General features: G+C 47.8%; 1 protein-coding gene across 2 annotated transcripts in view; it reads left to right on the plus strand.

Annotated features, from left to right (window-relative positions):
* LOC120985579 (hydroxymethylglutaryl-CoA lyase, mitochondrial-like) overlaps positions 1 to 12,217 on the plus strand; it is a 58,631-nt gene that overhangs the window by 44,012 nt on the left and 2,402 nt on the right. For both annotated transcript variants that reach the window (XM_040413594.1, XM_040413595.1), the window contains exons 6-7: positions 11,270 to 11,333; positions 11,431 to 11,619. In XM_040413594.1, the coding sequence (XP_040269528.1) occupies positions 11,270 to 11,333; positions 11,431 to 11,619 (253 nt within the window). The remainder of the gene's footprint in view (positions 1 to 11,269; positions 11,334 to 11,430; positions 11,620 to 12,217) is intronic.

The raw sequence follows: 12,217 nt of genomic DNA on the forward strand, positions 1-12,217 counted from the left end.
TGCGACATCTAAACCTAGGACGGGACTAAGGGTGCAATACGCTCCAGGGAGGAGCTCTCCTCTCTCAGTGCAGTTAGTTCCATAGATTGTATAAGACATGTTTTGCCTTTGGTACCAGCACCAATACCCCTGTCCCAAGTATTTAAGGGAGGAGGGTATTGGGCTGGCCTTCATCTCACAGGACCCCTCGGTGCTCCAACATTGGTGTCTTAACACCCGATCCTGACTACCTTGACAGAGGATAGCATCCTCTTTCTTCCAACATCCCTCTGTGTCTAACAGATAAGGATGGCCTCTTTCATAGGTTAGAACGCCCGGGGGGAGCTGTGGATGAAGCACCGTCTGGTTATTTATGACAATCCCTAAGTTAATTGCACTGTAACCCTGTCTAAGATGGCCAGATACAGGAGCCAATGATGAAGCAGTGCAAGTGAGATTCCTACAGCCGTGCCACTGGACTACCCACCAGTTGGTGTGATTGGCTGCAAAAGGAGATATAAGAGGACTTACCCGTTGGCGGAGGTTAAATGGGAAGTGGCCGCCGTACAATGATGATACAATATGTTTAAGGTTGCCTGAGAGTTCACTCTGGACCTGCGTACACGCCAGAGCGAGCTGAGCTCTATCCTGTTCTTCCAAGAGACCCACAACTAACCTTCTAAACTTCTCTCGTAAAGCAGAAGATAGGGAGGTAGTGGCATCTATGTGCGAATGCTGCAAACCCTCTAAGACGTGGTTTACATCAAGCTGGGTCTCGAATCCTTCTCCGGCGTGTCGCGCAACATCCCCAAGTTTACCTCTCAGGACTTCCATATCCATAGTGTTCAGGGCGCCCACTCCCAATGCACCTCCGCCTAGTCCCATGGCTATCAGATCTCTTCTTCCCCGGTGATTTCTATGTATGAGATCGTCTTTTCTTACCTCTTGCCCTGCCTCTATCCAACCTCTTATCATGTCAATTTGGTTCCTCACAAACTCCCCACATCTGTGATCCCACTGGTCGACTCGGAAGTCATCTACAGAAATTCTCCAAGTAAATAGGACGAATTTTGTCCCCGTGATGATCTTCCATGGGGAGGACAGTTGAGGAGCTATAGGATCTGCCAATTGATGGATAGGGGCGTTGCAAGAGTCTAAATGCATTTTTACAGGTTGTAGACCTGTCGCTTCATAGGGGATCCTTACCACCGTTACACAAACTTGCCCTCTACCTCTGAACGGATACCATTGGTCATTTTCTCCAACCTGTAGCACTAGTTTTCCTACGGGTTTGGATTTAGACAGATAGGCCCATTGTGTAAATGTCCAGCACCCTTCATCTACTGCCTCGCAAAAAGGCCATCTAAACGAACCATCTATATTGATGTCAAAGTTAATATCCCTGCCACTGGGGTCTTTCCAATCGGAAGACACATACCTACCCCGGTATTCCTCATTCATAGGGGTACCGTCCATCCATACATCCACTGTAGGGGTATCCACCCCATTGCACACTAAATCCCAACTCCAGGGATTAGTGTCCAAGGTTACCATCTGGGTATCTTGTTCCCAGTGGGCATAGGTGACGAAATAATATCCAGTCACCTCCTGAACACAATTGTCTCTCATGATGGTGATCATAAAGGACCGTATGGATGGAGATCCCTTTAACTGAGCATACCTGGGATCCTTGGCATCTGTCCGTACTTTTAAAACGGTGGCTCGGTAAAAGCCTTCCAGTTTTACCGGACCACTCTGGTCATTCCATAAGGCCTGGCCAGAGTTACTGCAGTTTAACTTTAGCATCACTATACTGGTTCGTATGTAATCTGTGGACACATGTCCTTGAACATAACTGGATTCCCTAGTGATAATCATCTGGGAATCTCTTAACATACAATAAGCTTTTAGGGTGCCCTTTACCGGAATGGGTCTGTCAAAATATGTCCTTACCCTCAGCCCATCTTGGCTATCCCTCCTTATGAAGGTAGCTTTAAGGATATACCAGCCACTATACTCTGCACCCGTGACATCCTCGGGACTCAGAACCCCCTCCTTGGTACACAACACTGTGGTAGTGTTGGCTTCCACTTGTTTGTAAGGATGTAAGTGAGGGTCCTTAGACACCCATCTTAAGGATCTCATAGGAGTAGGGTCAGAGTCCCGAAAATGTCTGAATTCTTTGAGGCAGAGTGCATGTAAATCATGTTGTATGGCAGACACATTCTCCACAGGGGTATAATGTTGAATTACACCTTGGGCAAAACTCTCCCTCTGGAAACCATACAGATACCACTGTCCTGGTGTAAATGAAAAGTTCTCGTATGGTGTCAGGATTTTGCCCTCCAAACATTCCACCATTAAAAGGCCGGGTTTATTCATAGATATGTCAGCCATATCTATATTAACTCCCAGGCCCTCCCCCAAAGAGGTTGAACCTGCCATCATCATGCTTACCACCAGTACCACAAGTTCGGGATATGCCATGTTCAGAGGATTTCTATATCTTTTCAGGCTAGTCGTAACCTTGGTGAGTCTCCCTCCCGTGATCTGTTAATTCAATGTGAATGTAATTAGCTTCATGGATCCACCTTCGACCCCACCAAAACACCCCCCCCTCCCCCCGGTCACCCAACTCTGTGAGGGTTCATGTTATTGAGTTGGGGAGGCTCGGGTGGCTTTGGCCTGGTCGATATGGATCCATAAAACTCCCTGTCGCCTACGTGACTTTTTCTTGGTCGTCATCGGCCTTTGCACCTTTAGCATGGTGTCACCCATTACTTCAAGGACCTGATAGGGTCCTTCCCAGTTTGCATCCCAGGGGCCGGCCCGACGGAAGATTTTCACCATCACTGGCTCTCCTACAGAGGGCATTGGCGTTTCCCCCTGTAGATACGGTCTGTGTAGCCGTATCGCTGCATGAGGCAATAACTCCTTCAGGTTTAGTTGTACCTGTTGGAGAAACAGGTCTCTGGCGATGGCGTTCTTCACTGGTTCTGACACTAGGGGTTCATTGGGTAGGCATAGGGGCATTTTGCGTCCGGTCATTAGTTCAAATGGGGTGATACCGGTACTAGTAGCCTCGGTAGCTCGGATTCCCATTAGCACGGCTGGCAGAGAGGTTACCCATGAGGAACCTTTCTCCAGTAGTGCTTTAGAAAGTCGTGTTTTTATGGTCCGGTTCATCCGCTCCACGATGCCCGCAGACTGAGGGTGGTAAGGCACGTGAAACCTTTGCTTTATATCTAAAAGACCACAAAGTGCTTTCATTACCTTACCCGTGAAATGGGTCCCTCTGTCCGACTCTATCAATCTGGGGATACCCCATCGTGACAGAACCTGTTCCCAGAGAACACGGGCAGTGGTTGTAGCCGAATCATTAACCGTGGGGATGGCTTCTACCCACTTAGAGAAGACATCCACTACCACCAGTGCGTAACGATAGTTACGACTTCCTGTTGGTAAAGGTCCTATAAAATCTATTTGTAGTGCGGACCATGGACCATCTGCAGGAGGAACTCGCTGCAACACCGGCTTCAGGGCTGACGCCCTTGGGTTAACCTGAGCACAAACCAGGCACTGTTGTGTTACTTCCTCTACTGTGTTGGACATTCCCGGCCAGTATAATTTGTCTCTCAGGAGAGACAAGAGTTTATCCCGGCCCAGGTGTCCAAACAGTTGGTGGTTCAATCTGGTTAGCTCTGCTTGCAGATGCTGTGGAACCACAGGAAGAGGAAGTTGCTGTGTACCGGTATCGTAACACAGGATCCCCTGCTGTATTGACCAGGGATGCTGTGGAGATGTGAGGTGTGTCATTAGAAGAGGATCTTTTGCTTGTTCCTCCTCAAATGACACCGGGCCTTTACTCAGGTTGGTACGAACTGCAATCTGGTAGGCTGGTAACGGCTCAGTGTCTGTTTCCTGAAGGATCCCAGACACTGCCGCTAGTTTGGCCAATTCATCCGCCTTGTTGTTACCCAACGTCAAAGGCTCATCCCCTTTCTGATGCGCAGGGATTTTTATGATGGCTGCTTCCGCCGTGTGTGCCATGCCCCATTCCCAAAGTTCTTTCAGGACCGACAAATGAGCCAGAGGTTTGTTTTGGCTATCCACAAATCCTCGTCTTTTCCATGTGTCCAGGTGCAGGGTGAGAGAACGAACTACATATGAACTGTCGCTATATATAGTTCGTTTCCCTGGGGGTTGAAGAAGCAAGGCTTCCTTGACCGCCTCCAGTTCCGCCCGCTGTGCCGACATGTGACCTGGTAACTTGACCAGATTCTGGGTACCTGTGGTCTCATCCAGCACAGCAAAACCTGTGACATAGGTCCCATCCATGAAAAATCGAGAGCCATCCACAAAGATGACTCTGTCTTCTGGATGTTTATCGGTCCTGAAAATTTGTGGCGCGTTGATATGCGCTGGTTGGCCACAGTCATGTTCGGTGCCAGTTAGGTTCAATAACTGGGACAGAACATACTTGGCTTTGTGGTTCACCTGCAGACTCCGGCCACTGAGATCCATAATCCACCTCCCGAATCTCTGTTGGGAGACTCCGGGGAGTGTATCACGGAGCAAGAGGGCCAATGGAGAGTGTGGAGTCTGTAAAGTGAGGGGCCTGAAGCCTACAATATGCTCAGTGGTTTTGACGGCATAGTGTATGGCTGCCAGTTGTTTGGCACACTCATCGAACCCTCGTTCAACAGGCGAAAGTAACCTGGAGAAGTATCCCAGCGGTCTAGTGTCATACCCTATCTGCTGTAGGAGGACCGCTGAGATAGACTCCGTCCCTGCATGCGCCTGTATGGCTATTTCCCCTTCAGGATGGGGAGTGGCCAATACAGGGGCAGAGGAGAGGTCCCTTTTCAAAGTAGAAAAGGCCCCTTCCTGTGCATCAGACCAACCTTTGATTGAGGGGTCTTCTCCTCTGAGGAGTTCATAGAGGGGTTTTGCTTTGGCAGCAAAATCCTCTATGAACTCCCTCATAAAATTAGCAACTCCCAGGAATTTTCTCAAATCTTGTAGAGTGCCCGGTCTAGGTAACTTTACCATGGCTTCCACTCTGGCTGCCACGATTCCTTTGGCTCCAAAAGAAATTTGGACTCCAAGGAAAGTTACCTCTGTTCTGGCCAAATTTGCCTTGTGGGGACTCAGCTTGAGTCCTGACTTGGCCAGGAGTCCCAATAGTTCTTTTAACAGAACCAAGTGTTCTTCTATGGTTTCTGTGTGTAAGAGCAGGTCATCCACGTATTGCAGAAGGCATTCCGGCCGTGAGAATACACTCAGAACGGCCGCCAATGCCTGGTGGAAATACGTGGGACTACTGTGGAACCCCTGGGGGAGTACACCGAACATGTACTGTTTGTCCCCTACTGTAAAGGCAAATTTGTACCTACAGTTTTCAGTGAGTTCAATTGAGAAGAACCCATTGGCAACATCTATGGTTGAGAATATGCGACTTTTGCCGCTTATTCTGGCCATGATGTCAGGAGTCTGTGCCACCACTGGAGCGGACATTGGGGTGTATTTGTTGAGGACCCGGAGGTCTATGGTGAGCCTCCATGCATTGGTGTCCTTTTTCTTTACTGGCCAGAGGGCATTGTTGCATTTAGAATTGCCCTCTATGACCACCCCCCTAGTTTTTAATTCTTGGACGGTGTCCAAAATTGAATGGGTGGCTTCTGGCGGAAAGCGGTATTGGCGTTGAGGTGGAGGGTCGGGACCCTGTATGTCCACCTGAACACCAATCAGTCTGCCACAATCGTTTTTTCCCTGGGCCCACAGATCGGGGTACTCATACACAATAGCCTCAAGGTCTGGATTATGTGAGATATCAGGCCATTTGTGTTCAAGTACTTCAGTAGAGTCATCTATTGTTGGCAATGGTGGTCCCAGAAACTGGCGTTGGATGACAAACACCTTGGATTGTCTGGGACCCTTCCATACAATACTATTTGCCAGATCTAAGATCCACCCATTTTGTGTCATTACGTCGGTTCCAATAATGTTGTCAGAACCGGGGTAATACCACATGGGGATCCTAAGGGTCGTGTGACTGGTAATCTGGACAATTACTTCTTCTATTCTGTGGGCCCTCACCCCCCCTTGTTGGTGATCAAATCCGATCACCACACACTGAGGGCTGTTGGGATGTAAATCATGTTTGACATTGGTAATGGAAATTTCCGCACCAGTGTCAAGCATGATTTCGGCGTCCTGATTTTTGATTTTGGCCTTTATGTGGGGTCTCTCTGAAGAATCCAGTATGATGGGACATACTGGCGCCAGATCTTTAGGGATCCCTGATCTTCAATCAATTTCTACCAGACTCCCAGTAGGTACCTGTGAGGTACATACTGCCACTTGTGGGTTCTTGCTATGAACCCTTCGTGTGGATTCCAGGGATTCCACACTCATTACCGAACGCGCTGGGTCATTCACAACAGCCACACGTTTTGGTGTCTGGACCTGTGAATGTCCCAGATATTCCCCCACTGGTTTGGCATAATTAGGTTTCATCTTGAAACCGTTATTATTGCCTGTTCTCTCAGGATTTGTCCGGTTGTTACGTGACCATTGTGGACAATTCCTCTTTATGTGCCCGTATTGTAAACATAGGAAGCATCGAATGCCTCCCATCCTTTCCAATGGCGGGGCTGTGGGGCGAATAGCCGAGTTCCCTTTTGTGTGCTGTACCCGTTCATCTTGAGATGTATCGTGTACAGGCGCACGCTCCGTCACTTTGACGGATTTCTTATTGAGCAGTGTATCCTGTCTGCACTGCTCAATAATCATAGCAGCATCCGTGAGGGATGGCTCCCTAGCTGCACTCAACCGGATTGCAGTGTCAAGGTATGGAAATTTTTCCACAAACATACGTATCATACCCTGTGGAATTCCAATACCGTGATCTTTCGTAACCCTTCTGTACATTGCTTCAAACCGACTACACATAGACAGAGGTTCGTCATGTATAGTGGGTTTGAACTTGGACAGGATATCCGGAGTGACGTCCCAATGGCCCGTTGCCAGTCTCATGAGTATGGAGAGACGTTCCTCCTTGTCATAAAACTGTCCATTCATGGGTTGCGTCCTCCCCGTTACCTCATACCTTTGGTTTAGGTGTGTAGGTAACCATAACTTGAATAACTCCATGCGATATTCGTGAGCCACTGAATACTTGTTACAGTGACCCTCGAAGATATCACATGAAGTAAACGGATCTACACTGGGATCGTATTTTGGGATCTCCTTGCAGATCCGTAACAGGAAGTTTATCCTTTCCATACTGGAATGGTTAGGATAAAAATCTTCCTGTCTTTCCGGACGCGTTGGCGGATTGGAAGTGGTAAATGGCCAACCACTTTCCTCTCTCCAATCATTGCCCTGTTCCTGGGATCGGTTGCTACTATTCTCCCTGGGTGTGTGGGTGAATTGTAGCGTCCGTTCCACCTGTCCCCTAGTGTCTACTGTATCGGATGTTTGATCCGTGGAAGATCTTGGCGCTGTCGCCGCTATCTCCCCCTGTGCCGTTTCCGAAACACAAACCTGTTTCGTGGGCACCATACTGTTAGCACCAGGCCGTGACAGATTCGAGATGACCTGCTGCAAATCCGCAATGGTTTGCGTTTTTGCAGCCAGGTCCTCTCGAAGTTGAACAATCATGTTATCCATAGATACCGTATTGTTCCTGAACTGGTTTATCTCAGTGTACAGTCTGAGCAGTTCCTTATCCATGTCAGAGTAGAAACTCTCCTTGTCCGAGAGTCTAGACTCTAACACGCAAATTTCCCTGCCCCTCTCGACCGTACACTGGGATTTCTCTTGTAGTTGTGTTTGTAATGTGTGTAACTGTTTAATGTTCTCAACACAACAATTGCAGTGGAAGTTTGCAGTGTTGGAAACTTCCTCTGCCTTTGCCGTGCTGTTAAGTGTTTCCAGATGTTCCGGCTTCCAAATGATATCCTCAAAGGTGTGAACCAATTTGGCTAACATTTGGAGCCGTTTTTTGGTTTTTTTAAACATGCTGCGATTAATGCAGAGTTTGTCATGAGCGTATGCCTGGTCCAATAAAGTGGACCATAGCAGCTCAGTGGATTTGTAGGTGGTGGGAATGATGGGGTTGTATGTGCTATGTTTGCTGAGGTGTTGCAGTGTGGCGAAGTTCATACTTACTTTTTGACGAGAGGCCATCTTCATTGGTGTCGTTTGTTGTGCTGTGTTGCTGCGTGGAGGAGGTCCTTCAATATTCGGAACGCCTTCTCCCGACCAGCCAGACGACTTATGTTCGACTTCAATGACGACGGTTCTCTCTTCAGTGGTGTAGGTGATGACTTTTCTCCAGTGGGCGTGTAAGGGAATCAGAAAATATTAATACAGAAAAATCAGAAAAGATTTTAGATTCTCTGCTGTAGAGATTGCTCTGTGTCTGGTTCTGATTGAACAAACCGCTTTACCTATACGAACTATCAGGCAATGGACGCTCAGAATCCACTGACCGCGTCCCTCCCGCCTGACTAGTTCACAGCGTAAGCGATTCTTTTCGCCAAAACCAAACACAGAAAACAAATTCTTAGCAGTGGGCCTGGCTCGCCAATGTAAAAGGGGGGATCTTACTCACCAATATTTATGCAAATATTGATACTTAATATTCATAAATAGGAGGAGCCGTCTATTGATAACTCCGCCTATTTATACCTTTATATAATAATAACAATACCTTCACTATGCCTTACACTGATCGCTACACTAGCTGCATGCGCCTTACTAACTAACTATCGCCAATAACTACACGTTACCGACGGATACAAATATAACAGTATTTATTAACAATACACTACGCAATACATTTACAATACAGCACTAGATATACAGTACTCAACTACACTACACAGTCCCAATTCCACCCACAAACTAACTATACGATACACACATTCAATATTAACAGCCCACCCACCTAGTACTATAAACTATCCCTATGGGGTAGACGAAGGTTGACGGTGGTCTTACTAGAGTGTAAGCCAACCATAAAGCATAAATATACCGCGGGAGGTGATTAGGGTAAATCAGGGAAGGGATTACTAGGGGTGTTGGATTATCAGGGGTAATAAGGGGTAGGGTACCAGGGGTATATAGGTTAGGGTTACCAGGGGTATATAGGGTAGGGTACCAGGGGTATATAGGGTAGGGTTACCAGGGGTATATAGGGTAGGGTTAGGGTTACCAGGGGTATATAGGGTAAGGTTACCAGGGGTATATACCAGGGGTATATAGGGTAGGGTTATAGTGAGTGAGAGTAGTGGGGTATATAGTAGGGGGGTATATAGTGGGGTATATAGGGAGTGAGAGTAGTGGGGTATATAGAGTAGTGGGGTATATAGGGAGTGAGAGTAGTGGGGTATATAGTGGGGTATATAGGGAGTGAGAGTAGTGGGGTATATAGGGAGGGAGAGTAATGGGGTATACAGTGAGGGTGAGCGTAGTGGGGTATATAAGGAGTAATGGGGTATATAGTAATAGGGGGGTATCAGAGGGGTACTTAGGTATAATGCTCGTTGTCCAGGGGTTGCTCGTTCGTCCAGGGATGATCCTCTCCGGCTGGGGCTCTGTACAGAAGTGCCTCAGCGTAGCGCCGCCTGACTATTTAAGTTTGGCGGCGCTCGCTCCCGAGGCAGCACGTCCGGACGTGCACGTGCGCGCCGCCGGCCAGAACACGTGGGCCGGCGCGGTGATATGACGTCACCGCGCCGGCCCGCGCATCCCGGAGCGCGCTTCCAGGCGGAGGGTTCCTTTGATCCTCCGCCTGTAGCGCATCTGCATACCATGCGGTGCGATAATTATCGCGCCGGAGGTGTGCAGATAACAGAGGGAGGGACGTTTGTTCCTCTCTCTGTTATGTTAACTATCCCCAACGGTTGGGGATAGTTAAATACCAAAAGGCATCGGATCTCTATTGATCCCATGCCTTTTGAGGTCACCAGAGGCTGGACATAATTGTCCAGCCATCTGGAGACCTTCTCATCCCCTGCAGGGATGCATGAGGGGGGGGGGCGGCACATCTGGTTCCTATACTATATGTGTATGGATGCTTGGGGCACATCCATACACATATATATACATATATACAGTTATATTATAAGTATATGCACAATCATGGATGTTTGGGGCACATCCACAAATATGCATACACCCACACGTGACAATAAGCCCATCCATACATATATATATATATATATACATAGAGATGTATGCCTGTCAAGGAGGCCTACATGCATTTCCATGTATATCCCCTGGTCCCACCTGGACGGGCCCACAGTCAAGGGCCAATATACATGTATATATGTCAGGGCATATATACATATATATTTAAATATAACACTTCCTTCAACATGTACTGAAAGCATTTGAAGACGGAACCGTCTTCCAAATGCTTTCAGTGTTACTATGGCACCCAGGACGCTATTAAAGTCCTGGTTACCATAGTAGTAGTGGGGAGCAGGGGAGCGGTATACTTACAGTCCGTGCGGCTCCCGGGGTGCTCCAGAATGACGTCAGAGCGCCCCATGCGCATGGATGACGTGATCCATGTGATCACGTGATCCATGCGCCTGGGGTGCCCTGACGTCACTCTGGAGCACCCCGGGAGCCACACGGACGGTAAGTATGCTGCTCCCCCGCTCCCCGCTACACTTTACCATGGCTGTCAGGACTTTAGCGTCCCGGCAGCCATGGTAACCACTCTGAAAAAGCTAAACGTCGGCTCCGGCAATGCGCCGAAACGACGTTTAGCTTAAGGCCGGATCCGGATCAATGCCTTCCAATGGGCATTAATTCCGGATCCGGCCTTGCGGCAAGTGTTCCGGATTTTTGGCCGGAGCAAAAAGCGCAGCATGCTGCGGTATTTTCTCCGGCCAACAAACGTTCCGTTCCAGAACTGAAGACATCCTGATGCATTCTGAACGGATTTCTCTCCATTCAGAATGCATTAGGATAAAACTGATCAGGATTCTTCCGGCATAGAGCCCCGACGACGGAACTCTATGCCGGAAGACAATAACGCAGGTGTGAAAGAGCCCTAAATTTTTTTTTTTTTTGTGGCCCCAGGAGGCAAAACAATGTGACAATGCGGCCCTCAGACCAAAATAGGTTGTGCACCCCTGATCTAAAGTTATTCCAGAATGCTATTTAAGCGGTCTATAATGTCCAAATGTGGCGACAGACTCCCTGTAATGTTTGCTTTCATTATGAAACTGCGCCGACTGCATTTACCCGACTTCTGTTGATATTTCAGGTATGTGTCGTGTGTTCTTGGTTGCCCATATGAAGGAAAAGTGTCTCCTAGTAAAGTGGCAGAGGTACGTTGTATTATAAAGGCTTACACACGGCAGAAGAATCCCATTTGCAGTCTACAAAACATCATATTGTGCTTTTTTTTTTTCTTCTTCTTGTCAGGTGGCACACAAGATGTTTTCCATGGGTTGCTATGAGATCTCCCTAGGGGACACTATTGGAGTTGGAACACCTGGCAGCATGCGTGAAATGTTGACCACGGTTCTGGATGTAGTTCCTGCCAAGGCGCTAGCCGTTCACTGTCATGATACGTATGGGCAGGCTCTGGCAAACATACTCGTGGCTCTGCAGGTAATATGTGCACTGTGGCAAGAACAGTTTAATAAATGTCAATGATAGTTGCTCTGTCTTTGAAAAAATATTTTATTTTCTTAAAAATTAACTGCCCTTTTTAAATGTGTAGGGCAGGGATGCTCAACCTGTGGCCCTCCACCTACTGTAAAACTACAACTCCCATCATGTCCTGCTGTAGGCTGATAACTGTAGTATGTACGGACATGCTGGGAGTTGTAGTTTTGCAACAGGTGGAGGGCCGCAGGTTGGGCATCCCTGGTGTAGGAGAATTGTGATTATTTTTGCAATATACATTATTAGGTGATTTGTAATAAAAAAAAATTAAATAAATAAAAACGTCTGTGAAGGTGTCCTTAATCCGTCTTCAGCACAATCCTGAGGCTGCTCCCAGCTGACTCTTAGGCCTCATGCACACGAACGTATTTTCTTTCCGTGTCCGTACGATTTTTTTTTGCGGACCGTATACGGAACCATTCATTTCAATGGGTCCGCAAGAAAAGGGAAGGTACTCCGTGTGCATTCCGTTTTCGTATGTCCGTATTTCCGTTCCGCCAAAAAATAGAACATGTCTATTAGGGGCCAGCTGTTCCGTTCC

Source organism: Bufo bufo, chromosome 1 (genome assembly GCF_905171765.1).
Source record: "Bufo bufo chromosome 1, aBufBuf1.1, whole genome shotgun sequence".
Taxonomy (NCBI): Eukaryota; Metazoa; Chordata; class Amphibia; order Anura; family Bufonidae; genus Bufo; species Bufo bufo.